We start from the raw sequence: 27050 nt of genomic DNA, 5'->3' as shown, positions 1-27050 counted from the left end.
AAGGCATACGAGTACAGCTCTCTTCAGCCTATTGGAAGCATCACAGTATACATTTGCCGTTCATTGGAGGATACAATGCCCAATCAGCTTATCTTCTCTCGGCTGCTCGCTCCAATATGATATTCTATAAGGGTTACGTTCTAGTAAAGCAAGTATTACCTCCTGCTCAGGGTTTTTAACTTGCATTATGGCTCAGATGAGGGCAATTAAGACTAATGGCCGCTTAGTTGTAAAGGAAGGAAGGTTTTGGGAGATATCATAACGTTCTAAATTAAGATCCCTTGCATCAAACATGCAACTAATAGTATAAAGTCATATGCCCCATATTGCTAAGTAGACAGAGATGAAATGGCGAAGATCATGCCGAATCCGGTGGGCGTATTTCCGCCGCATGAGTGTTAAGCTCTGTCGCGGAGCGAGACATGGCGTTGAAATCGGCGTTATCACTTTCGTCGTGATTTATCAGGCGCTACCTCACATATAGATAAAAATGTATTTGGCGTGCCATGTATGCAGATGAGCTGGATGGAAGAGTTCGGTAGTTGTTTGACCGTTGAGATATAGACTAGACTGGTGGAGGAGAGATTTAAGTCGAAATGCTAAATCAACGACATTGCCAAACGCCAAACGCGCAACATGACTTGGCCGAACCAAAATCAGCCCTACAATTACCCACTCTACCACTCTCGGACTCAGTAATGCGAGCTGACCTATTGTGTGCTCTGTGCGGAAATGAAAACTCCACCATGAAACGCTCCAGCGCTTATCCTTGTCCCGATGGGTCGTTTCAGAGCTAAGAGAGTACCTACACTTGGGTCAGTTAGTGCCTATAAATACAGTATTGCACTAACACAAGAGTGCTTGATATCCATGTCGAGATATTAGTCTAATGCCAAGACGGAGTGGCCATCAAATCCTACGGTGTGCGGTACAGATTATAATGCTTAAAACATCCATCTTGCCCAATTTCTTACACTCTGACTATTGTTGTCATATCATCAACAAGTCAACAATATGGCTGTCTACCAAGCCGTTCACAATCTTGAGGCTCAGGAAGCCGGCAAGGAGCAATCTTCATATAGCGAACAAAATAGACCACCACCAGAAAAGTCAGGACAATGGAACCTCAACGTCAACTACCAACCTCCGATAAAATCTGCAACGTCATTCATCGTTCCACCCAGACAGCCAGGAATTAGAGAATGGTGGCGAAGAATCGGTCTCATTGGCACCCTCATCCTCGGCGTCGGCACTGCAGCCATTTTGTTTTCAGTTGCTCTCCTCATCTTCCTCTACAAAGGTGCCGACAAGGCGAGAAATCGGGATCCTCGATCTGAGTTTTGGGATCTAATTGTTTTTAATGAATGGGCCACGCGACTCGTTACCATTTGTTCTGCTGTTATTCGTGTGTCTATGGGATTTCAGATCGGATTCGCAGCAGCGGCTATGGCAGCGGTGATACTCGAAACTTCAGGGAGTCGCTTCGTCGATACAGCCATGTTGTCTATTCAGAGAGCGGCTAGTTCTAGCGCTGGTCCTGGAAGTATGATACCAACAGCTTGGCAACACTTTTCCTCAGGCAGAGGCTCGGGATTACTGCATCTAGTCCTCCTCGCATTGGCGTTCATTATCGCTTTGGTTTCAACCTTGACCTCTACGATTATCCTTTTCGATTTTGGCCAAGACCAAATCTCTGCACCAATTGCAAGAAGCGTCACGGCAGTTGGGTTCGACACCCAAGAAATCTTTCCCTTCAACGGTATCTCGTATTGGAAATCGAGACCACTTGCGCATTGGCGATTCGCCGAGTCTCGCCCAGCCAACATGGACACCGAACTTCGAACAGATCATGCTATAGACACAGGAGACATCTACCGAGCTATGCTCCCATTCGATAACGCTACTGAAAGGACTAGTCTGGAGTTCTACGAAGGACCTGCTGTTGTTGTCAACCAACGAACAGCCTGTTTTGCACCAACGTTTGAGAGAACAGTTCTCAAATACCAGCAGAGTGATAGTGAAGTCACCAGTGGTTTGTATCTCAATGCTAGTTTTGCTGTTGAAAACCAGACAGACTTCCTTGGAAGCGCCTCGACCTCTCCCAAGAACATAATCTGCAGAGTTCACAACGAGTGGAACACCACCTTGGATCACAATACTCTGCCTATCTCTTTGTGCAGTAGCACAGCTGATGCCATTTCTACCAAGAATGGGACAAAGAATCCTCTTTCCGGTTGGGCTTACAGTTTTAATTCGGTATTACTTGTCAACTCCGGCTCATCCTTGAACGGAATTGTGCCAACGTATGACGATAAGACCGGAAAGCCTTCAAAAGTTGAGATTCCAGACAATCTCAAGAATCTGACATTTACAAGTGATGGACCTTGGACGATGGCCCATACAACAGACGGGTTAGAAGCTTTCAATGCGACTGTCTGCTATATTAGTCAAAACTTGCCTCACCGATACAATGTTACTATATCAGGTCGAGCTATTGATGGCGAGCCTGAGTCTTTGTATGAGTGGTCAGATATATCAACCCAGGGAAATGGCACCAGCATCTTAAAACAGCTGGGTGTTGGAGTTTCTTCTGAAAGCACAAAACATCGAGACATATTGGATCTTGAAGTTCACTCCGATCCAGAGCTATGGGCTGATCCCGATGAGGAAGCTAGAGTTCAGACCGCATACGCTCTACTGTGGACTACACTTGTGGAATATTCTCTGTTGGGTAGTTGGAGTTTTGCAGGAAGAATCATGACCAACAATATCCTGGCGCAATTTATCTGGCCAACCCATCCGGAGCATTCTGCTGTGGTCCAAAACATCTTACAAGAAACAGGCGATCCCGCGCAGGCGATGCAAGCACTTGTTTTCCGTTTCTATCAAATGCTATACTACGACTGGCTTCCCAATTACAAGCCAACGCACCAAGTTACGACTGTAAATGCCAAAGACGTACTCATTCCAGGTCAGTGGACAGGTCTTGTTGTCGTGTTGGCTATTATCATTGTTCACTTTATCGTGACTGCTGCCACCATGTATCTTTTTGCACAGCGAACCACGTCTTCTCTTCTAGGCAATGCTTGGCAGGCTGTGTCTCAAATGGTGTCTCCAGAAACACAAGATGTCATTCGAGCTGCGGGTGGTGAAGGGATGAAGGACAAGGAAGTGGCCCAGTTGGTAAAGGCAGCAGGCCGTGTCGATGAAGCATATGTTGTATCAAACGGTGGGGCCAACGGAAGGACAGAGTTACGAGCACGCAGGTAGACTGAATCTGGATGTTCACATGGAAAGCTCTAGACACTATCCATCTAGATATTATAGAAAAGAAAAGTCCTGCATAGGTTGCTAAGTAGTTTCAAATGTGCCATTCAGACACCCCAATCGACGACCTTTTTGAAACCAATATAGATAGCCAGAACATTCTCTGCGAATCAAACGTAGCTATTTCTACATGGGCAGCCAGTTGCGGTTAGCAGAATCGATAGTGGCCTCTAGTGCCTGAGTTAGTGGACGGCTACCAGATGCAATTTCCCATCACCACCACTGCTTCGGGTCAGGAACCCTTTGGGCGCAAATAAATAAACCTCTCCAAACCCGGAATTTCTGTTTTTAGTTTTTTTTCTCTTTTACCGCTTTGGTCTCCGTCACTCGTTAAATTTCTGTGAACAACATGCGTTTCACTCTGTTTTGTGCTTTGGCAGTAAGCCCTGCATTGGCTAGCGTTTGTAAGCCTCGTTCTTCAAGCCATTCAAGTCAGTAAAACTCCTTTCGACAAGACCAAGTGAACATGACTCATATCCTTACAGCCTCCGTTGAGTCTGATACTTTGAGCCTCCCGTCTGCTACGAGTACAGAGCTTCAGACTGCTGTGACGGGCACTACGACAGCCACTTCTGCCGACGTGTTGAGCACCATCGCATCATCAACCTCAAATGGCGAATCCACATCAGAAATAGCAACAACTACTTCAGCAACTTCATCTGCAGAGGCCACAGACCTCGAAACATCCGTCGCTATCACCACGACCACCGAAGCCACCACAAGCGAAGCAGCCTTCCAACCAATTCCCACGTTCGATGTTATTGGAAAAGGTGCTCAAGTAGATGGTCAATATCTACTGGGATTCCAATCAGCTGGTTTCTTTGTTGGATGGCAATACTCAGCCACGAACTACCGCTTGACGTTTTCCATCGACTCCGCGACCAACCGTGTTATAGACATCAACGGAAATATCTTATGCATTCAATATGGAGATGTTGGGGGTGCTAACTTGCTCAGTACGTGCAGCAACAATATGCTCAACCAACGAGCCTATGCCTCGGTTACTTGCGAGCAAACGCGCGATCAGGAGCTTCACTGTTCTGTCCCTGCTAAGACCTGCACTCTGGACTTTGGTACTTTTGAGACTACTTGTACTACGCCCACGGGGACATTCGATAACTTCTACACGTACTCTGGGAGGCAGGATGGGATATTCTTGGCAATGGCGGGGGCTACCAGTCCTGGCGCAAACTACCAGGCTGTCGAGCTTGGAATTACAGCGAACGAGTCAAAGTAAGCTGGTAATTATGTTTAGGAGTTATGTATATAACTAAAGCTAAGATATAGTATAAAAAAACATCCTGAATAGCTATACATCTGTGCCACTTAGTTATACCATACAGCATTGGCTGGTCCATTCTCAAGATCAAGATGGGCTACTGCCGCTGCACTCTTGTCCTTAATCTTCCAAATTTCAATAAAGTTCGAACCACTATCCGTGATAGCAAAGTAATCTTCACTGAACGAGGCTGGCGATACAGCATTCGCAGATCCTCCACTGTTGGTGGTTTCCTGCAGAAACAGCTGTTCCTTGATACCTCCAGTCTTGGCATCCAGACTAAACGCAGAGACATAGCCGGGAACTCCTGTCTTACGAGACCTCGTGGCAGCGAGTAAGTATATCGGGGATGATCCTTCGGCAGGCGTGGAAAGAAGCACTTCATCAGCCCAGTAAGAAGAAGAGTTGGCGAATCCTACAAAGATAATTAGTTCATATGAAAATGTAGGGGAAGCGTCAAGGTCTTACCAGAAGGAAGTAAACTGTATGTCTCGTTTCGAAACTTGAGTTCTCCCGTATTTGTGTTCCGCTGGTATGCAGCAACAGAGTTCGCCTCCTCGTACACAACATACACCCATTTACCGTTCGGATGCACCGTCAAATGTCTCGGGTTTGATCCTTCCTCGGCAGCAAGATACTGCACCTCCTCAACTTTGCCGGTCTCGCGATCGTAAGAGTGGACCCAGACTGCATTTCCCATGTCATCGGCAGAGTACAAGAAGTCATTCTTGGGGCTCAGCGCGGTTCCGTGAACACCGCCTTTAGTATTGTATGTCGCATTTGCGAAAGTCTTCTGGAGAGTGCCAGTCTTATCCACCGATATGGCGACTGTTGGACAGCCGCCTCCGTAGGGGGTGCCGAATACTGCGAATGGAGACTTGGACGATGCCGTGATGAAGTTTTCGTTGTTGCCTATGTAAATTTGGTCAGAGGAAAGATCCCACAGACCAATATCGGGAAGGCCTACTTACAGTCTGATGACAAGCTGACATTGCTTTTGTAAGTTAAACCGAGATCCTTGGATATCCTGTAGCTTTGAAAGTAACCAGTGGTACCAACGTATAAATTTTGTTTGCGAGCCTAGATTCTTATGTTTAGATTCAACGACGGCAGAGTATATGAACAACACTTACATCTAGTGCTATCCACTTCGACCCATCATCAGACGCCGATGAGACATTCTTCACCAAGTCCAAGGAATGGGCTTTATCATCAAACTCGATACCAGCAATCTTGGAGCCAGAAAAGAAGCCAGCAAACAGGTAATGCACATCGGCAACAGCCGAGACGGCAAGAAGAGGGAATAAAACTCTTGGCAACATTTGATCTGACGCTGAAATAGTGAGGAATGATTGATAGGGAAGAGTCCATGGGATCAGTGGAGTATTTATTCTGCCAAGACAAGTTGGTTCCCCGATTCATCGCACTACGGCTACATTAAATTTTAGTCTTCGTACTATTGCCGTGAAGATCTTTGTGTCTGTTTGGCCAAAAAGACGCGGCCTATTGCGCGGCAATTTGACATAAACGCCGTGATGTGGGTAGAAGCTCGGCATTGTGGGGCCGGCAATTGGAAGAGCGAATTGATAATAAAGGGTCGCACAGTTAGCAAAGGCAGCTGGTTGCAACAATGAGACGAATGTTGTCTTAAGTAGCCCCTATAATAGAAGGATTTATGTCAAACAGAATATGTATTTATATTCACGCTACTACATAACTAATTTGACTATTAATCTAAGAACGGTGCGGATTAAACCTTCTCCGCTGTACAGCTAAAATTGCCCCAGCTCTCGAATCTTGACCACTTGTTTTCTCCATATCCCTCCCTAACCATGAACAACGCGCAACCTGTTAGTGCTACTACCGAACCTGTGACACGTCACGCTTGTGAGCCATGCCGGTACATCTCTATTCCCACCATGCCACGTTATAATGCTTACCTCAGGTTAGTCGCAAGAAGACAAAATGCACAGCCGAGAGACCAATCTGCTCATATTGTAAACGTCTGGGGGATAAATGTTATTATCTACCAAGAGGCCGACCGGGCGGTATGACTAGGAGGTTGCGACAACACGTACCGTAAGTTGAGGCGACCTGTAATTGCGCAGAATGGAAATTTACTCTTCTTTACTGTAGAACCAGAATAACTAGAAGACACACTCGGACACATGCGGAGAGGGACACTACTGAGATACTGAGCCAGATCAATTGTGCAACTGAGTCTGAGGCAACAGAGTATCTCGATCCTAGCCTGCCTGTTATCCAGCACTTTGTCGATATTTATCGGACGATGATACACCTTCAACCACTACCATTATTCATGGAGCCGAATCTTGCCGAAAAACTACATTCAGGGCCTCAGTACCTTTTATGGAGCTTCATGTCTCTCATGTTACACTTTTCTAGTCATGATTTCTTCAATGGCCAAGAGTTGGCCGCTGCCAGCTTCTACTCGCAAGTGGCTGAAGAGGCTGTTAGGGAGATGGCTGACGAGGGTATACCGACTACGGAACTTGTTCAGGCTTTGTGCTTGATAACACTGAAGCATTACAAAAGTGCGCAAAGTCCTCGTTTACAAGAATGATACTGACCAACCAGCTAGCTCAACAACTCGGCCGGGCGTGGATGACGACAGGGACCGCTGTAAGGCTCGAGGCTATGCGACTTCTCTCATCTGACAGTGCCTCGGGCCAGTGGGAACAGTCATCGATTCGCATCTCCTGGCTTGTGCATGTCCTTGAACGTTTTCTTGTACCACCATTGAGCGATACCTCTCGCCTAGAACTTCCAGACCATCCGGACTTAACTCGCATGCCTCCTCCACCCCATCCATCAACCACTGGAACGGACAGCGTCGCCATCATCTCACACAGTATGCGTATTACAACAATCTGGGGAGAGCTAAGATCTTATTTGCACAAGCTTCGGCAGGGCAATACCGAAAAGCCCTGGTCACCCGACTCTACGCACACGAGAATAAATCTTGAGCTGATTACATTCGAGTCGAACACTCCGAAAGGCCTTTTTCTTTGCAACGCACATCTTTCCAGCCGAACCAGAGATGAGGTGTGCCAGAACATCGAGTATTGGAATCGCTTCATGGTTGGCCAAATTATGTGGCATGCCATACATGCAATCCTCAACCACCCATTCATCCATCTCTTTCTCCTCGCATCCCGAGAAAGCATTCCCCTTTCTTGCTTCTTTTTACAGCAAAGAATTGACACAGCGGTATATCATTGTAACTGGACGTTCAGATTGCTCGAGAGATTTAACAGCTTGATGGACATAGTTGATCCTATGGTCGCAGACGCCATTGCCGGGACTGCGACAGTTGCTTGGCTCTTTCAGTTTTCAAAGGACCAAAAGATTGCTCAAGATGCGCAGAATAGCCTGGTCAAATGCGAAAGCTTTTTGAGTAACGTCGCCAAGACCTGGCCGCACGTGTCCAATAGAGTGAGTGGCTAATTCAGAATATCAGTAAACAGCTAACATGGATGACCAAGATGGACGCGTTGAGAAAGCTTCGGGTCCTCGCTCAGGAAAACAACCGACGCAACTCAAGTCAGGATACGACAATCAGCTTCCACCCTGCATGGTTCTGGGACATCCTTGCGCCTAAGCCAAACGCGACTCGCGTCTGGGACTCGATGAGCCAAACCAAGTCTGAGATTAGTCTCAAAAGCCACTTCGTCTTGCCTTTGGATGATGAAACAGACACCAACGTAGACCGCACCCTTCCGGACTTCGATATCGACCCGTTTTTTCTCACGTCAGGCGCTTTAGAGTTATTTAATATTGATTCACTGTCGCATGACTTTTTCCAAATTGATCCTTGGGATTATGAGTTTTAACGCGGCTTCTTCCGGTCAATACTAAGTCGAGTGGATACGGAGTAAAATGTGGGTACGGAGTAACATGGCTACTCTACTGGGTTTAGTCCAAGTGTAACCAATGGTCTTTCAGATTACTTCATCTCTTGTGCTCTTACGCGGGTACGGACTGTTTATGGAGTAACGGCAACTCCACCATGAGTGGGTACGGAGAACAACTTCCACCGTCTTCAGCTCCTATTTATGGATATTGACAAGGATTATGCACTGTGGGTACGGAAGATGTACGGTGTTGCATGTTTGGTCTTCGTTCTATAAGATGTTTGAAGGCTTCATCTCTATATTTTCTTGGCCTTGATGCTGTGCGAATACAATATTTTACCTCGTCCAACCAACACGGCGTTACCTTCCCCGAAATTTTTATTTTATTTGGACTAAAGTTCTATCTTTTGGAACGAGATCAAAAATTGTACCGCCTCAAACTCTCTTCTCACGCGGCAGTCACTTGGCAATCATCAATTGCATATCAGTCCAGCATGGCACCAAGGCAAACCATCCACTCCAACCGAGTGGTCTCATACCGAAGCGGCATAGTCGAAAATGTGCATTACGTGCATGGTGCTGTCACCGACTCTCAAGGCAATATCCTCTTCTCTTTTGGTGACCCCTTACGAGTTACCCTTGCCCGGTCGGCGGCAAAACCTGTACAAGCCCTTGCTGTTATCGAGACGGGAGCCTTTCGTAACGTCGACTTTGATCAAGTTGACCTTGCTCTCATGTGTGCTTCGCATAATGCCGAGGACAGACACGTCGAAAGAGCCAGGGCTATGTTGACAAAGGTTGGCGCCAACGAAGAACAATACAATTGCGGTGGACACCCGTCTATATCCCCAGCTGTAACCACAATGTGGGACAAGACGAACCTGGACTACACAGGGGGAATATACAATAATTGTTCTGGCAAACATGCTGGCATGATGGCTGGGGCACTTGCTCTTGGTGCTGATATCAAAGATTACCATCTACCCAACCATCCAATGCAAGTCCGGGTCAAACAGTTGTTCGAAGACCTCTGTCTTAATCCAGCTCAAATCCAATGGGGTCTAGACGGGTGCAATCTTCCAGCTCCCGCTTTTCCACTCTCTTACCTTGCCCATATCTATGCCATGTTCGCTGCTGCCGCTACTGCATCGAACGAGTCCAGTTGTGGAAGGATCCACAGTCTCGCCAAGATATTCTGCGCCATGACAGAATATCCAGAATATGTTGCCGGAAATGGGAGGTTTTGTACAGATCTGATGAAGGCGTACAAAGGACAGTTGATCGGTAAGCTAGGCGCTGATGGGTGCTACGCTTTAGGCATCAAGGAATGCGAAGAAACCAAGCAATTGGGAGTCCATGGCCCGCTAGGCGTCTCGATCAAGGTTGATGATGGGAACTACGAGGTCCTTTACGCTGTAGTAATGGAGGTTTTGTACAAGCTTGGTTTAGGAACATTGGAAGCAAGAAATGCGCTTGCAGAGTGGCATTACCCTCAGAGGAAGAACACTATGGGGGTGGTTGTTGGATCTCTTGAGTTCAACATAGAGCTTCATGATGAACGTTCTAGATTAAAGATTGCAGCAGAATAGTAATGTGATTACTTTGTTCTGCTACAGCTATGTGCCTAAAAGTCCTTGATATTAGGTTATAATTCATATCTAAAGGACTTGTTTTCAAGGTCCGTTGAAAATGATAACTAAGAACTATGATATTAATTAAGATATCAAGGATAACAGCAATTAAGATAATTTAAAGTAGTAATTAAAATATTAGCATAAGCAAACAAAAGGGACTGCCTAAGACAGTTACAAAGAGAAACCTCCAACTGGATTACAGTGGGCGTCAAAAAGTCCCGACCCGATAGAATTTCCCCACTAATAACCACTATCTTTAATGCTATTTTAATAATACTTATAAAATAGCTATTAAAAAAAAGATAAATCCTAATTAATATTTAGCCGTTAAATAAATATATTCTAGGTTAAAAGAATAGCTTTATCTCCTTATATAGCCGCTAAAATAAGGCTTATAAATCTAGATTTTCTTTTTATATAAATCTAGCATAAATCTAGGATAAATTTTTAATCCCTAGTTTTTAATAATTCTTATATAGCCCTATATAACCCTAAAATAACTAGCTTTAAAAATATATATTAATTAAATAGCTAAGTTATTTTTATAAAAATAATAGGAAAATATAGCTATTTTATAAATATTATTAAAAAAGCATTAAAGATAGTGGTTATTAGTGGGGAAATTCTATCGGGTCGGGACTTTTTGACGGAACTGTACCAGTTAAATTAGCAACTAGCTTCTGATACAAAGAAAGACTGTAGTAGTAGGTGCGCATTCAAACGATCAATTGAAAGACATGCAAGACGTCACGCAGGGACTAATATAGATGGGCGAAAAAGATAGTCAAATCGAAACCTATCTAAAGTATGTCCTGTTTTATTCTCGATGTTAGCAATTCCCACGTGACGAACGTACTAGCTAGCCTTGTCTCCGCAGCCTTATTAGGCATGACCTTCGCCACCGTGACATTATCCGTAGCAATCTAAGTTTATAGTAACATAATAACTCAGCTTAAGGAAATCTTACTTCCCAAGGTTTAAAAGTTTCCCGAGCCCTGGCCTTAATAGCAGCAACCTCCTCAGGCGGTAAAATACTCTCCCATACAAAGAAGTAGAATCCCTCCATGTGATACCTGTTACCATTTACACCAGAGGCCAAGCCCAAAAGCCATAATCTCTTCCTGTCCCAAAATGCAAGACCTAGCGGGCGGAAAGACTTGAAGCTAATACCAGGTAAAGGCGACCCGACAAAAAGGTCATCATTCCTTAGTCGTTGCCAGAAATTGACACCGTACGGCCGAAGGTCAAAAGCCCTTGCGGTCTGCTCCCACATCTTCTCTTCGGTAACTGTTGGTGCTTTCACTGGAGTTGCTCCCTCTGGCACTTGGGACCCTTTTCTCAACCAGTGGAATTTACCATTTAGGCGGTAGGCTTTGACTTCCATAAACACTTCGTTGTAATTCGGGAGTGCCGTTGTCCATCGGTTGTCGAGTGACGGTGCAGGCGCTGCAGGAAGTCGATAAAAATAATCTTTATCCGGGTTTCTAAGTGTTGCAAGATAATCCATCGCTGATTTGATTGGCTCTATATCGGAGACTGGACTATCCGGTTCATGGAATAGATAGACCGGGCCCATGTCAAGCAGACGGGATACATCCTCTTTGGACCATCCGATGTTGGGTTTGCTGTCAAGAAGAAGCTGCATCTCACCTACGAGCTGCATGATCCACATTACTCGCACCACACGCATCTCCTCTACCCATGTTGGCTGTCCCATATCAACAACATGGAAGGGTGTGCCAAAGAATTCGCGATCCCAGGCAGGGACATACTCTTCAGTATCTTTATAATCATGAGTGTAATGTGGCGACGGGTTATGAGCATGCAATGGCCGGAAACTTGGATCTCGCAGCCTTTCTAAGCAAGACGCCAGGTATGACTGCGATAGAGCTGACAGATGATAAGACGTTGCAACAACGGACCTAAGTACTGCCGGACTAGACCTGTGAGACAGTGACTCCGGGCCCAATGTCTTGACGGTTGCTTCATCCGGAATAAGGGCTGGGATCATAGCCTTCATGAATTGAGACCCAAATTCAGCTAGGTTCTCGAAAGGAAGTGTGCCTGAGCGAACAAGTATCACGCCTCGGATAAGCTGTCTGATCTTTGGTGGGATGGTAGATTGTGGTCCTGAAAGTATGCCTTCCGTGATGGCAAGAGACGTCGAACCATCCTCAAAGAGACGCCATACATGTGGAGAAGCTTGCAGTAGTTTCCAAAGTGAATTAAGATCCGGAAGGTTGGTAATTACTGGAAGCAGAATCTCGGGCGGTAGGTTCTCTAGTGAGGCCATGTTATGCTGCCTCTTATTGCACATGGTGATGAAATTTGTGACTGTTGGAAATTGTTTAGAGAAGATAATTGCAGAGGTTAAGTGCGGGAATGCGCGACTTTTTAAAGCTTTCTCTGTATCCCTGTCGTTGTTGGTTCTGTTTGTATGATGTAGATCTCTTCCAATTCAATTACCACGTGATATATATAATATTATAGTATTTAAACAGTATTAACTTGAAAATCTTTTCTTTAATTCCAAAAATATTGTATATTCCCTTTTGTTTTTGAAAGTTTGTTGAAAATTTGGTTTGCGTAGACACCTTCAGGTTTATTGAAAACATAGAGGAAATTGAGAAGGCCTTGGCCAAAGCTTAAGAGATCATGAAAACAACAATAAACCGTATCAGGACACTGTAAGGCAATAACTCTGCCTATAAGTATAACTAAACTTTCGTGACATGAAATACACAGGAAATCTTTGCTGCTCGGGCAAGGTCACTTACACCTTCCGCAAGAATCGTCCAAGGTACAGAAGGCACGAATATATCCACCTTGTTGATTGTCTTAACCCCAAGCGCCTCCTTGTGATTCAAGAGAAGATATGATGACATTGACCCGTGGGGACTGCCCAAGAACGCATAGAATGCTTCCTTGTCTTCATCCTTTTTTACATCGAGCGTGATTCGGCGGTCCCATTTCCCTATAGTGACTTCTCCACCGGCCCACTTCAGCAATGCCTCGAAAAGGATTTCAAGGGTGTCGACGTTTGTGATTCGAGACTGGAATATATAGCTGATGTTGCTGACATCGCCTGATTCCTCCATACATGCCTTCACCTGCATTGGTAAACGAGGTTAGCACTTGACAAAGATGGTGAAAATTGAAAACAATGTACTGACCCATTGTAACCATGCTACATCACTCCACTGGAAGGAAACCTGTTAGTCTTGTTTTGGCTCGGGACTAGCCTAGGTAATCAACTCACTTGTTGGAGGTGTGTCATATGCTTGGTATAATAAGCCTCCAAGTTTGGAAACATCTGGTAGAAGGAATGCTTGACTGATTGTGCGTTGTCTCCAATTACAACACCAGCGTCGATGATATAAGAAGTGAAGTAAAACGCCCCAGAACTCTACGGGGTAAAAACAAAATCAGCCTTATTCATTCACAGAAGCAGAAACACTCACCCAGTGATCCTCGTAGTTGTCGATGTCAGGATCGAGGGGATCCTCAAAGATTTGTCCACCTCCTTCGTCGCACCAAGCTTCGTGATGGACATTCTTCTCAATTCCGAGACCTCGAAATGCGTCATCTAGATAGTTCCTAAACCAGGGAGCGTTCCCGTCCGGGTCTTCGTAGTTAACGTTCCAGCCCTCAGTCTCCTCTATGCCAGGATAGAGCTGAAGATATTCGGGGCTTTCGAGCGAAGTCCCACCGTTAGCCTGCTTAGCTTCCTCTTGGGTTAAACCCATAAGACAATGTAGTTTGCGTCCCCTGGTAAGTGCCTTGTCATAGGCAGCAGACCTTTTGGTCAAGCTAAATGATGCATTATCATGAAGATTGCGGCCCTCGATATTATCTGAGTATGAGTTCAAGCCCGAATCTCTCCACGACGTTGCATATAAAGCAATGCAGATAAAGGTGGCAAAGATGGTGAAAGGATACACGAAGAGTGGCCTCCACGGAGGAGTTGGCTTTGGTGCCATAGTTCACTGCAGCGTAACAAAGTCGTAGAAAGAAATATCAAACAATCTTGTATCGATGAAGAATTGTAGACAAGAAGGGGCGGTTGTAATGTAGATACCAGAAACCCTTCTACGATATTTATGGTATTAACAGCTGGACTGAGGAGATTGGTCCTGCGCGTCTGTCTACTGTAAGTATTCGACCCATGCAAGGCACTGCCTATTTTCGGTGCGTTTACTGAGACCACCAACAACAGACCCCAATCCTCCCTCATGTTTTTCGTCGCAACCAACATGCATATATGATATAGGTTATGGGTCGATGTACGCGCCGCCAAGAAAGCCTACCTTTGGGGTCCAAACGCCGGCAGTTACATTCCTCGGTTAGTTGACCATTCGAGGGCCTAAGGAAGGAGAAGATGCCTGAACCAACAAGCGAATAGGAACATCTTTCAAATGCTAGAACCAACAAGAACTTTCAAATCCTACCACCAACAGAACCAACAGGATATTAATAATGTATGCGAACGGTAAGAATACAACCTCACTGTCTAAGCGAACGAGGTATTTACCACCGAATATAGATAGGATCTGCATAAAAGCTTAAAAGCTAAAGCATTCACCAACCAACAGCCTCGGGGTTTGCCTAATCGGGTAACACTCCCTGGGACTTTCCGCGCATTAAAACTATTATTGCCAGGATTCTCGTTTCCATCAAAGACACAACCAACAAAGGCTGTGCAACAGTCAATGCACATAGTAAGGCAGATATTGATCATGAGCCATCATCAAGATAATGGAATTCTATATAGAGTAAAATGCCTCACCTTTAATCCTTGCAAGCAGCACCTAAAGGATTGCAAGATAATTTTGGAAGATGTTGGATCGTACCCTGCTAGAGGGCAGGGCTCAGACTCATGTTGGCACCAACATGTTGTTCAGAACCAACATCAATGCAACAAAACTATGAGGGCAAGGAAGGTGTCAACGTGAAGAGTACACGAGGGGGAGCAATGACGAATGGGGGTGATAGCGTTGGGTGACTTGAGATACCTCGTACGCTGGTCGTCTGATAGAGCGTCTAGCCATATAAGTTGTAATGAATTTCCTGTAACTTACCTGAATGTTATCATCAAACTCCCATTCCCTTTCTATCACCCCTCTCATATAACCATAACACATACGCATTATCCATTGCCTCAAGTCAACTCACCATGGCGTATCTCACGCTTCACAGTACCATTGCCTTCGTGATGGTACTGATAGCGTTCGCAACGCCTCTCGCTTCGGCGTTGCCGACTCTCCGAATCATGCCGCTCGGAGACTCCATCACAAAGGGCAATGGTTCTAAAGACCAGAAGGGCTACCGCAACCGCCTTCGTCAGAAGCTGATCGGCCAAGGTACTTCTGTTGACATGATCGGCAGTCAGAAGCACCCCGCCACAGGCATGCCGGACAACGATCATGAAGGTCACAGCGGTCACGTCCTTGCGCAGATCAACGAGCATTGGAGGCGTTCCATCGCGGCACGTCCCAACGTTGTTCTAGTACATGCTGGAACTAACAACATGGATCTCGAAGAGGACCTCGCAGGCTCGCCTGCAATGCTTGCTTCCATCATCGATGGCCTTCTTGCCAACGCTCCTGACGCAACCATTCTCGTTGCTCCCGTCATCTGGGCTAACAAGCCCAGGATGCAGCAAAACACTGATAGATTCAACCCCAAGGTCATTTCTATCATCGAGGAGAGGCAGAAAGCTGGAAAGCACGTGCTCGAGGTCCCCATAGACATCACGGTGGCCGACCTCTGGGACCAGAAACACCCCAACGATAGCGGTTATGAAAAGATGGCCAACGCTTGGTTGAAGGCTATCCTAGAAGCCGATAAACGTGGTTGGCTCAAGGATCCAGTTGCCAGAGACGCCAAGGGACTACCGGGCGTAGGTCTCGGTATAGGCGGCGCATCAGGTGGCACCGGTCAAGAAGTCGAAGGTCAGATATGGAAGAAGCAGGGCACCGTGTTCGACGGAATCCGCACTTGGGAATCTGTCGGTACCATACGCGGAGCTGTTGAGAACGGAAGCCGGGCCAAAGTGATACTTGCTGACCTCAACGGCGACGGCAAGATGGACTACATTCTGGCCGACAACGATGGTACAATACGAGCCTGGATCAACCGAGGTCTTAACGACTGGACGAGCATTGGCAATATCAATCCGGATTGGAAGTCTGTCAAGGGGAACATGGTCCGTCTAGCCGATGTTGATAACGACGGCAAGGCAGACTTGATCGTGTTGTACGAAGAAGGGGCAGCCAAAGTCTGGAAGAACGTCGACAATGGAAAGAAGTTCGAGCCTCTGGATTCTCAGTGGGCAACTGGTCTTGAGTCAAGGGATAAGATCCACTTCGAAGATATCGACGGTGATGGATACGCGGACTATGTCATCGTCTATGAAGGGGGATCAGTCAAATGGGCTCGCAATACTCGCAACAACGGCAAGGACAGCAGCAAGAAGAACTGGGAGACTGTGGCTACAATCGCCCCCGGTCCTGCTGGTATTCCTTCAGGGTCAACAAGGATCAGAGATATCGATGGCGATGGCAAAGCTGGTAAGTTTAGAGCCTACACTAGACGGACTCAAATATTCGTACAGAACTGACCAGTCGACAGATTACCTCGTTGTATACGACGGAGGTGCAGTCAAGGCCTTCCGTAACACCATTAAGCAAGGTGGGCGCAACTGGGAAGATCTCGGCACTATTGCTCCAGGCACCTCGGGCGTTACGGGTGATATGATTCGCTTTGCGGACATGGACGGTGATGGTCTCGCCGACTTTCTCGCCGTCGACGATGATGGAAGCATTCGCATGTGGAAGAACCTCGGCATCACCGGGGCCAAGGGGACGAGCATACGCTTTGCTGACTTGACCGGCAACGGTTTTGACGACCTTATCTCTGTCGACGCTAAGGGGCGGGCTCGTGCCTGGCTCAACAAGGGCAGTGAAAAGTGGGAGTCAATTGGCGAGATCGCACCGGGCCTTGATGAAGATCTCTCAGACTCGCGCATCGAGTTTGTCGATGTCAACGGCGACAAGCGCGCCGATTACCTGGTCATCTACGGTGGTGGTTCTGTCAAGGCGTACCTCAACCAGGGTAATCTCCCCAACCCCGGTGATCGCCGGATCTGGCAGGATGGTATTGTCATTGCCCCAGGCGTTGGGGAGCCGGGAAGCAAGATCAGGTTTGCAGACCTCGACGGAGATGGGTACGCAGACTTCCTGGTCCTCTACGACGGGGGAGCAGTTAAGTACTGGCAGAACAACAAGAACATACCGCCCCTCAACGGCGGTCGCATCTGGAAGGAAGGCATTACCGTGGCGACCGGCGTTGGCGAACCTGGCAGCAAAGTGCAGTTCGCAGACCTGACAGGGGACGGGAAAGCTGAATACATCGTGCAGTATGACGGTGGTGCAGCTTTGGCGTACCGCAACAACGGCAGAATTCCCATTGGTGAGGGGCGGAAGTGGACTGACCTGGGCACGGTTGCTATTGGTGTCAAGCCTCAGGGGACTGTGTATTACGCCGATATTAACGGTGATGGGAAGGATGACTACGTTTCTGTTCTTGAAGGGGGTGTTGTCAATGCATACATCAATATCAACAACTGGATTCCTAAGCAGCCAGACAACCCTGGAGACGGTGGTGGTGATGGAGGTAACGGCGGTGATGGAGGTAACGGCGGTGATGGAGGCAACGGTAATGGAGGCGGTGGTGGTGACGGAGGCAGCGGTGGTGATGATGATGACGACGACGACGATATCGTCTATATCGATCCAGTTATCTGGAGCTCGAAGAACCCGACCGCCAGCTGCCAACCACCATGTACACTCGTCCTTCCACCGTGGCCGCTCTCGTCCAAGACTACCATCAACTTCCCAGTTGTTACGGAGACGATCAAGGAGACGTGGCCGGAAACCACAAACGGTGTTGTCAAGTATCGCACAACCACAGTCACCGTTCGCATCACGATACCTCCTCTCACGACGTCCCAGATTGAGGTTTCCAACATTATAATCACCGGAACCACCTCCCAATCGATCGTTGTGCGTGGAAGTGTTATTCCGCCACCCATCACCTTGACCGAACCAACTCACGGCGTCACCTACACTTACAAGCCTGGGCCGTTCCCAACTAGCAACAACAAGCCAGGGGATGATAACAATAATGAGGATGACCCCGACAATGACGATGATCCCGGCAACGACGATGACTCGGACAACGATGATGAAGACGACGATGACGACGATCTGATCATCCTACCTCCCCCAGGCATTGCTCCTGGTATCATTATTGCGCCTGGACCTCCAGGACCCATTTGCAAGACAGGCTGCGGCAAGCCCTGTGTATTCGGCTGCACGCCCGGCGGCAGTGGAGGAGGAGGTGGAGGTGGATCAATTGGCTGCATCGGTGGCGGATGCCCCGGGCCAGGAGGAAGTTGTGTTGGCATCGGGTGCAACAGTAACAACGACAAGGACGATGACAAGGATGATGACAAGGATGATGACAAGGACGAAGACGAGGATGAAGACGAGGATGAAGACGAGGAGGACTGCGCCACCGAGACGAACACGGCATGTCACCAGGTATGTACGACAAAGCCTTGCGCTACAGTCTGCAACACCTATCTCGGCTGTGACTGCACAACCTCAAAGGTTACCGACTACTGGGTTTCATGCAAATCCTCCTCCTGCACAACTACCGCCACCGAGGTGATCACCGGTTGTTTCCTCACCGCAACCGCTACAACAACAACGGGTGCATCCTGTCCACTCACCACAGTCGATCCGTGGAACGAAAGTCTGGGCGACAATGACGATGGCATACAGGACCCATTTGAGAATTTCATCGCGGCATTGACTGTATATGAGGCAAGCGTTATTATGTCGAGCAAGCGATATACGATAAACGACGACGGTTACGTTACTATTGACAGAGTCGCATACCCACTCCCAGCTTTGAAGTCTCCAAAGATCACAAAGTTTAAGGAGGCGACTGCTACTATCTGGCCTCCAATGACGGGTTATACCTTCGTCCCTCAAGATGATGACTGAGGATATAGTATAAGAGTTAGATGATTAGAGTAATATTCCAAGTATACAGTTTGAATACATTTCTTTACATTATGTGTGCAGTATGCATTTTCAGTATATTCGGACTGATTGTTTTCTTAGCCTTGAAAAATATTAGGGACAGTGGTGCAAAATCAGATTATCGGCAATTAGCAGAAAGCTGCACCAAAACAAAAGACTTAGCGTCATGTTCCCCGCAAAGACAACCCTTGTTCACTTCAACATCCACTCTTATCCGACCCGAAGGCCGGGGTCCGGGTAGTTTGTGCACTATTCTACTTCGAGAATGTCCGAGCCCAAAACTTACCTTGTGAGAGAGTAAATACCCTAGACCAGACTATAACAAGGTAGAAGTTCCATTGGGTGGTGTTTGTCTCCTCATGTTCATAGTATTACCCTCTTCAACAGACATCTTACGCTAAGGTGAAGAAAGAGGAAAGACAGGATTCCAATCCGGAGACTTGATGGGCCATTTGTTGGATGAAAGTCTGATAGTCGAAAGTCTAGGTGACCAGGATACTCTGTTTAACTTGGGTCTAGCGTCAAAGCTCTTCTCATTGCTGAAATCAATGTGCATCTTCCCTCAAAATGGATAATTTTCATACATTACACCAGCAAGGAAGTAGTCAGGTCATGATTCTGTCTGGTTGGAAACGGAGACGGTTTGTCACCCACGAAGCCGATAAAGGCTGCATGTGTTAAAACATAGTTGCCAACAAACTTCACTTATCATTTTCTTCAATACTGAAACAAACATCTTTATTATTTGTGGAACTAACTTGACAGAGTAGCAATGAACGAAACGTTCAAGCACAAAACATTTGCACAAGACGACCTATGAGCAGTTGACTTCGAAGGCTTTCAAGGAGCTTTCTGGCCCAGTATTCCATCAACAAAATAACAAAACAGTAGACACATTTGACAAAGAAAAAAAATAGGCAGGAAGTGATGGTTCGCCTAGAAATTCTTCCAATCTCCAGGCTGCTTTGGCGATAAACTCCAGATTACAACTAAGCGATTTCAGGGCAGGTGCCGAGAATGATGCAGTCTGGGTTAACGCCAATAATGCAGCGATCACCATCCATGATACTGTCTGGGGGACAGATAGGTTTCTTGATAGAAAAGCAGTCCGTGCCTCGGGCGACAAAGCCAGGTGGGCAAGATGGTCCCTTCTTAAGGACACACTCGCCGTTTTCGAGGGTGAAGCCATCCCGACAGGCCGGCTTTTGGTATGAAACACAGTAATCACCCATTGGGGTGGTGTTGGGAGGGCAATCGGCTCGTAAAGTACATTTTCCGTTCGTGAGAACGCTTCCGTCCGCACAAGTAGGGGTTTCGACACGGGAGACACACTGGCCTGTCTTCTCGTCGAGCTCGGTGGAGGGGTCTGAGCATTCTGGGCCCTTGTTGGAAACGCATCGATCTCCGACAAGGGTGTAGTCCCCGGAACAGTTGGCCCTCTTGATACAAGTATCTCCGCTACGGACTGTATCCGGAGGACAAGTTGGCTGGCTGTCGATAATACACCGTCCGTTCTTGAGGTAAAAAGGAGGTAGACAAGATGGTCTGTACCTGTGGATACAAGCACGTCTCTCCAGTGAGAAAGTGTATTCGGGCTCCGGGCAGATTGGGTTCTTCATGGAGACACAGTACTCCCCTTCCGGCATCGTATCTTCAGGGCATTTGGCAGTGGTACGGCTGACGCAACGACCATCCAGCAGTAAGAGACCATCCTTGCAACCAGGCTGCACATTATCGTAGATACAGTATTCACCGTTCCTGATGGTTCCAGGTGGGCAGCTGATAGTGGGCTCACCCACACAAGAACCGTCTTTGTACTTGAGATTGCTGGGACAATCGGGTGTGTGAACGTTGGAGACGCACTTGTCATCAATGACAATTGAGTCATTTGGACAGTTGGGGCCTTCAATAATGCACTCCGTGCGACTGGGAGATAGCTTGCCTTCCGCACAGTAGGGATCCGTTTCATAAACGCACTTATCCTTGCGGACTTTGAAAGGACTCGGGCAGAAGGATTCCTCTCTCTTGTAGCAGACGCCCTTCTCAACGAAACCTTTTCCACCGTCACAATCTGGCTGGCTTCCCGGGCTCGTGACGCATTTACCGTCACGAAGTTCAGAGTTGGGAGGGCATGTACCTGAGCTTGGCTTGTCCGTGGTGCAAAAGGTGCCATCGAATCCTCCGAAGTCTTTGGGGCAACACGCTATCTTGTCACTGATGCGGTCCCATCTGTTCACGTACCCAGCCTGGCAGTTAAGTTGATCCCGCCTGAGGCAACGAGCTGTGACTTTATCGAGTCTGAAACCCTGGGGGCATCCGGGATTACTGTCGGCCACACATTCGCCATCGATCAAGACACCTTCCTTGCAGGAAGGCGTCCTGTTGTATTGGCACACGCCGTTCTGGAACGTGGACCCGGAAGGGCAAGATGGCCCGGAATCGTGCACACATGTGTCGCCGGAAACAGTGAACCCAGGTGGACAGGATGGGGGCTGCTCAGAGATACAACGGCCTGAACCGCTTGGCTTGGTACCCGATGGACAACTGGGCTCTTTGACGTGCACACACTTGCCATCGACCACCTTCAGCCAGTCTTGTTGACATGTTGGGCCTTCTTCCGAGACACAGAGATTACCCTGGGCGCGGAACCCTTTCTGTGGGCATTTCGGTACTTGATCGACGGTACAGAGTCCGTTGACAATCTTCTTCCCGCCTGGGCAAGCCGGTTCCTTCTTCAGCACACATTGGCCGTTCTCCAGTATAGTGTCTGTAGGACAGCTGGGTGGTATCTTTGAGGCACAGCCGTCCTTAGTTGGCACCAGGTTCTTATCCTCGCAGACAGGTCCGGAGGTGAGGACACAAACGCCATTTGCAAAGTGCATGTCAGGAGGACAGACTGTGGATTTGGGGTAGACACAGCTGGACCCGTTGAAAGTGGTGCCCAGGGGACAACACTTTGTGTTTCCATGACCGTCTGTGGAGATGACAATATCGTCGATGGTGATTTTCTTGCCGACTCTCTGACACGCCGAGCCTATCAAACATGAGCCCAGCGTGCTAGCCTGAGTGCCCAATGGCGTCGTCAAGACCCCAGAACCCCCATGAAGGATTTGCTGGGGATCCTGTGCCAGGACAGCAGAGCTGGCAAATAAGACAGCGACGTCTCTCAGGCGCGTCATAGTGACAACGCTGGACACGGTTTATAAGGAAAGTAAAAGCGTTTGTGTAAAAGAGAAGAAGAGGGTGGTTTGTGGTTGTTGTGTGTCTGTTGGTTGGATCCTATGGCTTTAAGATGGCGTGCTGTCGTGAGGTATAAGTACTTTATGATTATCTTGTGAGCTAGCGAGTCAGAGCGGACATCACATAGTCCTTCATCAAATGCAACAGGAAGTTGATAGATCCCCCGATCAAGCTGAGCGACATCCGGAACCCCCTCTCTACGGGGCTAGTATCCGTAGAATTCTTTCTGCTGTAACCATAATGGCGGAGAGACATCCTTGATCCTGTAGAACTTCAGTAAGGTGAAGAATTCAAGGGAGCTCAGAATTCAGATTTTGGCTCATTAACAAGACATCACAACCAGGAATGTGCCGCCCCGAGCGGCATCTGAAGCAGTGTCATTCTTCAAGCAAGGAATCTACGGAACTGATTGTAGATCCGACCCAAGACATCTAATTTGAGCCACTCGGGTTGTATGATGTAAGTTTCCATTTCCGCATCTGGTGAGACTAAATCTTCAGCTCCGAGCTTGTCGTAGTTTCTCTCCGGAGTCTATGGTACTGTCACATGTGTCCAGGGCAAGTTTATTATATGTCTAGGACGTTCTTCGCAGATGTATTTAGTTGGTTTGTAGCCTTTCTTGATCAAGTTGAGCATGTTCATGATTGTGTGAGTTCTAGCAGTCGATGGGTAGTATGTTGTTCTCTTGGACCGCATCACAAAATGACCCTCAGAACAGATCAAGGTTACAGAATACAAGTACGCATGATTACATTCGCTTTTAGTGACCGATGCCTCAAACATGCCAGCCCTCTCGATATCAAAAAAGGTCCACCCTTCAGCTTCTTGGGGTATGTAATAAGTCTTTATTACATTTGCCAAGAACTTTTCCCACACAAAAACAATCACAAAACACCACCACAAGGGGGTATGTTGTTTGAGATGCTCGTGAGTATTGAGACTGAGTCTGCGTTTGACTACTCCTTGAGGCCTGCGTCATATGTCTTGCCGATGTGCTTCTCTGATGACATAGATGGCTGTATCGTCTCCTGCTTTGAAAGTTGGGTGTTCTGCGTTTTGATCGAGGGGATGTGTGCATCCCGATATAGCTAGATGATCTACAACCTGTCTCTCATAAGTCACACACTGTTTGACTGATTCCGGCTTTGGTATTGACAAACGTCCCGTTCCTCTAGTCATATGCTTGAGACTTACATTGATCAGGAACCTCTCTTCAATTGGTGGTTTAACGAGATATCTGTGATCAAGGTGTGGGAGGGTGTATGTAGCAGTGGTTCTGGTTCCTTGGAATGTTATTGGATGACTGTCTGAGAAGTTTGAGGCCCTGAATCATCCTTGTCTTGGTTTGTAGTGACTAGGTCCAAGTAGTGACGGGTGTCAGATTTAGATTAGGAGATAGCGAAATGGTACTCGCGTCAAAATGGATACATATCGTTGTCTTGTCGCCTTGTACTAGACTTGTTCCTGGCAAGGTATGTTAGTGTTTAAGTGGTGAATTGTCTTGTGTAGTGGAATGAGGTAATCAGACTTGTGACCCCGGCCTTATGTCCTGATGTAATGCGAGAAAGAAATATGGGAGACTTGATTCATTTTTAGGTGACGGGCTGATATATAAGACATTGATCAAGGCCCATATTGATGTGAGACTGATACCTTAGACATGAAAGGGTCGGATTAGGATTGATCCAATAAGACTTGGAGGAAAGAAGCCGCTGCAAGGAGCAATAAGGGACGAAATAGCTAACACCTGATACTCCCGGCAAGGGATGGAATGCACAGGTCTCTCGTATTTTCTAAACTACGTCACACACATACACTCACGACCAATTTATGGCACTTTCGATCGTTTATGTTTTGTCCCGATAATTTGGATCCTATGCCCTAGTCAAAGATTGAGAAAATCCAGTGTGGTAGGAATTTTAGTCCTTTCAAAAGAGATGAAATGAGAAGAGATACGTTTTTTTCACCTCCAAGTATCCCAATCCTGTCAATATTAAATCGATGACTTCAGCACTAGACTGAATGTCTCGGAGGCATGTCGATCCGCAAACGCCATGGTCCGTCCCCTGGCGGGCCCATCGTCAAGCGGTGAATCCCGTGCCGCTCTTGTAGCTCCCTTCTGGAAGTTTGAGAAAAGGAATGCAAAGGTGAAACACTGTCTCACGGAGCCGGGCCGCTTCACTCCGACGGCAAGATTAGGTTGAGGTCAGATTATTGCATATGAATCTGAGAACACGGCAGTTTAGGCGGTATCTGAGACACGTATTGACACGTATAAATCCCATATTATTTACTGCTTGATCATTAGGATTCTTGTCCCTTCGTTGCCAACATCCCCCTGAACCTTCTACCTACAGCTTAATCCAGCTTCGTTCTCTACCTATCTTTTGTATACAACTTCGTCCCATCACAATGTCGTCCATCATCGCAGACAGGGTCAGAGACAGGACCCTTACTCGAGATGATTTCAAGGACTTGGCCAATGGTGATGATATCAACAACCCAGTGGACGGCAATACGCCCCTTGGTTATGCCGTACTGAATGGGGATGCGTACGCCATCCGCCTCCTACTCAACCACAAGGCCAGCGTCAAAAGAAAGTCTCCCAATGGTCTCTCTGTGCTCCATATGGCAGTTGATGCCAAGGAGAATGCAGCCCGAGTCGTCAAGATTCTTCTTGAGAGCCCAGACATCAATGTGGATGAAGAAGACGATTCCTATCCCCATGACACCCCCCTGATGAGGGCATTGAAGAACAACCCCGATCCTGTGATCGTCAAAGCTCTCAAGGACCGTGGTGCGTCCGTCACGACCCCGAACAGCAAGGGCGAGACGGCGCTGGATCTGGCGGATCGCCTTCTAAACGTCAAAGTCAAAGAGGCTCTTGTTGACCCAGACCCTCAAAACCCTACCGGAACCTCGCTTACACGGTTCCTCGTTTCGTCGGCCTTCCTCTTGCTTGATTACCTCACGCCTCGGAAGCCTTTGCAAGACAGTGTCATTGCAGCCTTCAAGATGATCTACGATCAGATTGTTGTGCCTCGCATGACGCCGCCGGTAAGCTACTCTGAAAATGATAAACAACCAGAATTAACAAAGCTTTCGTCGTCGTAGGTATCCAAATATCCTAAAACCAAGCCCGAATTACAAGACATCTTAGACGATGTCGTGTCAACTTATGGCTTGGAGAGTTTCTTTGGGCCAAACAGTCCGGTCCTTCAGAATATTCTTCTCCAAGCTTATACAGTCCTGAATGACCCAACTCTCAACCTTCTTCTTACTTCCGAAGTCGTGAGGTCACAGTTTCACATGGCCTTATATCAGCCTATCATCTATTGCGGTCAGTACTCTTTCCAATGTTCATCAACTATTATCACGGGCATAGCTAAACCAATGTTGTGCAGATGACAGCGGCTCTATGAAAGAAGAAAACCGATGGCCATCGCAGGCCGATATCGTCAGTGAAATTGCATCTACAATGTCATTGTTCTCTACAGATGAGAAGGGCGCTCATATCCGCTTCATCAACAAATCGAGCGCCGGTTTGGACAACCTCAAGGGAGATTCTCTCAAAGCTCAAATGAACTTTGTTCCGGACGGCAGCACCAAGATTGGAACAAACCTGAACAGCAAGATTCTTGAACCATTCATCTATAGCAAGACCGACGTACTTGCAGATTTTGAGCGCCCAATCCTTGTCATTATCATCACTGACGGGTGGCCTACAGAAGAGGCTGTAGACACCTTACAGAACGCCATCATTGCCTGCCAGCAGAGGCTGCAAGCTGCCAATCATCCCCGCGATGGTAAGTAGATATCCCCATTTTTGTTTATGATAGAGTGTAAGATACTAAAATATCACAGCTGTCCTATTTTCGGCCAACCAAATCGGCAATGCTCCCCAAGCCGCCCAATTCCTGAGCGACTTGATGGCTGTAAGCAAGCGACCGGAGTTCGACGGTGTGCTCCGTGTCTCAGCAGGTAAACATACCATAATGGGTCAGAGACTATTGCGCCTTGCTAATGCTATTTCAGACAAACTGGACGCCAAATTCCAAGAGCTGAGAAACAACAAGAGCACGCTCCAATACTGGGTCAGTAAAATGTATCTTTTTAGTACATCAAAGCATGGCTAATTTCCGACACCTATAGATTGATGCCGTTCTGTTTGGCACTGCACCACCTTAGCTGGCCATACTGACAGTAATCGTTGGAATCAGAAAGTGTTTTGTGGGTGAATGGTGGATAGCAGATGGGCAGGTGAAGGGTATCTCAGTTTTGCTAGGAAGATGTTTCTTACTGTAACTGCCTGTAATATTGAAATTGATTTTGTTATTGCTAATGCATTTGAGACTGTGTTACAAATTCTAATACAAGAAATTACACTTGGGAGTAAAATGTCAAAGCAACATAAACCTACCCTGACAATTCATTCAGATAGGTGACAGAGAAAGGAGGCTTCGTTTGGCTAGCTCCCTAGCATATTTAAAACCCATGGCAACAGATACTTCCCACTTGGAATAGTTGGCGACGTAACGAGAAATATACAAAGTCAAACAGCCACCTTGAGTGTTTTTTTTTTATT

General features: G+C 47.1%; 10 protein-coding genes across 10 annotated transcripts; 6 read left to right on the top strand and 4 right to left on the bottom strand.

Annotated features, from left to right (window-relative positions):
- Positions 1 to 1014: 1014 nt before the first annotated feature.
- FSST1_006300 (uncharacterized protein) lies at positions 1015 to 3270 on the top strand (the record flags this gene model as incomplete). Its single annotated transcript, XM_083232655.1, has 1 exon — positions 1015 to 3270. One exon carries the CDS (start codon positions 1015 to 1017, stop codon positions 3268 to 3270), a length of 2256 nt encoding a protein of 751 aa, XP_083089730.1.
- Positions 3271 to 3676: 406 nt separating this feature from the next.
- Positions 3677 to 4564, top strand: FSST1_006299 (uncharacterized protein; the record flags this gene model as incomplete). The annotated part of the gene is made up of 2 exons (XM_083232654.1): positions 3677 to 3731; positions 3813 to 4564. The coding sequence occupies 2 exons, from the start codon at positions 3677 to 3679 to the stop codon at positions 4562 to 4564; spliced, it is 807 nt and encodes a 268-aa protein (XP_083089729.1).
- Positions 4565 to 4653: 89 nt separating this feature from the next.
- FSST1_006298 (lactonase family protein) lies at positions 4654 to 5928 on the bottom strand (the record flags this gene model as incomplete). The annotated part of the gene is made up of 4 exons (XM_083232653.1): positions 4654 to 5021; positions 5075 to 5518; positions 5578 to 5686; positions 5740 to 5928. The coding sequence occupies 4 exons, from the start codon at positions 5926 to 5928 to the stop codon at positions 4654 to 4656; spliced, it is 1110 nt and encodes a 369-aa protein (XP_083089728.1).
- Positions 5929 to 6438: 510 nt separating this feature from the next.
- Positions 6439 to 8460, top strand: FSST1_006297 (Zn(II)2Cys6 transcription factor; the record flags this gene model as incomplete). The annotated part of the gene is made up of 6 exons (XM_083232652.1): positions 6439 to 6506; positions 6557 to 6685; positions 7013 to 7161; positions 7209 to 7847; positions 7899 to 8062; positions 8113 to 8460. The coding sequence occupies 6 exons, from the start codon at positions 6439 to 6441 to the stop codon at positions 8458 to 8460; spliced, it is 1497 nt and encodes a 498-aa protein (XP_083089727.1).
- A 515-nt stretch (positions 8461 to 8975) lies between these two features.
- FSST1_006296 (L-asparaginase II) lies at positions 8976 to 10070 on the top strand (the record flags this gene model as incomplete). Its single annotated transcript, XM_083232651.1, has 1 exon — positions 8976 to 10070. One exon carries the CDS (start codon positions 8976 to 8978, stop codon positions 10068 to 10070), a length of 1095 nt encoding a protein of 364 aa, XP_083089726.1.
- Positions 10071 to 11067: 997 nt separating this feature from the next.
- Positions 11068 to 12432, bottom strand: FSST1_006295 (uncharacterized protein; the record flags this gene model as incomplete). The annotated part of the gene is made up of 1 exon (XM_083232650.1): positions 11068 to 12432. The coding sequence occupies one exon, from the start codon at positions 12430 to 12432 to the stop codon at positions 11068 to 11070; it is 1365 nt and encodes a 454-aa protein (XP_083089725.1).
- A 400-nt stretch (positions 12433 to 12832) lies between these two features.
- Positions 12833 to 14095, bottom strand: FSST1_006294 (uncharacterized protein; the record flags this gene model as incomplete). The annotated part of the gene is made up of 4 exons (XM_083232648.1): positions 12833 to 13225; positions 13289 to 13315; positions 13375 to 13521; positions 13577 to 14095. 4 exons carry the CDS (start codon positions 14093 to 14095, stop codon positions 12833 to 12835), a joined length of 1086 nt encoding a protein of 361 aa, XP_083089724.1.
- A 1193-nt stretch (positions 14096 to 15288) lies between these two features.
- FSST1_006293 (uncharacterized protein) lies at positions 15289 to 19186 on the top strand (the record flags this gene model as incomplete). Its single annotated transcript, XM_083223800.1, has 2 exons — positions 15289 to 16684; positions 16746 to 19186. 2 exons carry the CDS (start codon positions 15289 to 15291, stop codon positions 19184 to 19186), a joined length of 3837 nt encoding a protein of 1278 aa, XP_083089723.1.
- Positions 19187 to 20214: 1028 nt separating this feature from the next.
- FSST1_006292 (uncharacterized protein) lies at positions 20215 to 22404 on the bottom strand (the record flags this gene model as incomplete). Its single annotated transcript, XM_083232647.1, has 1 exon — positions 20215 to 22404. The coding sequence occupies one exon, from the start codon at positions 22402 to 22404 to the stop codon at positions 20215 to 20217; it is 2190 nt and encodes a 729-aa protein (XP_083089722.1).
- A 2473-nt stretch (positions 22405 to 24877) lies between these two features.
- Positions 24878 to 26653, top strand: FSST1_006291 (uncharacterized protein; the record flags this gene model as incomplete). The annotated part of the gene is made up of 5 exons (XM_083232646.1): positions 24878 to 25522; positions 25580 to 25805; positions 25870 to 26271; positions 26330 to 26559; positions 26618 to 26653. 5 exons carry the CDS (start codon positions 24878 to 24880, stop codon positions 26651 to 26653), a joined length of 1539 nt encoding a protein of 512 aa, XP_083089721.1.
- Positions 26654 to 27050: the final 397 nt, after the last annotated feature.

The sequence above is a fragment of the Fusarium sambucinum genome, chromosome I, assembly GCF_050947815.1.
Source record: "Fusarium sambucinum isolate potato_lamoka chromosome I, whole genome shotgun sequence".
Lineage (NCBI taxonomy): Eukaryota > Fungi > Ascomycota > Sordariomycetes > Hypocreales > Nectriaceae > Fusarium > Fusarium sambucinum.
This window is presented reverse-complemented; position numbering and strand designations above follow the sequence as displayed.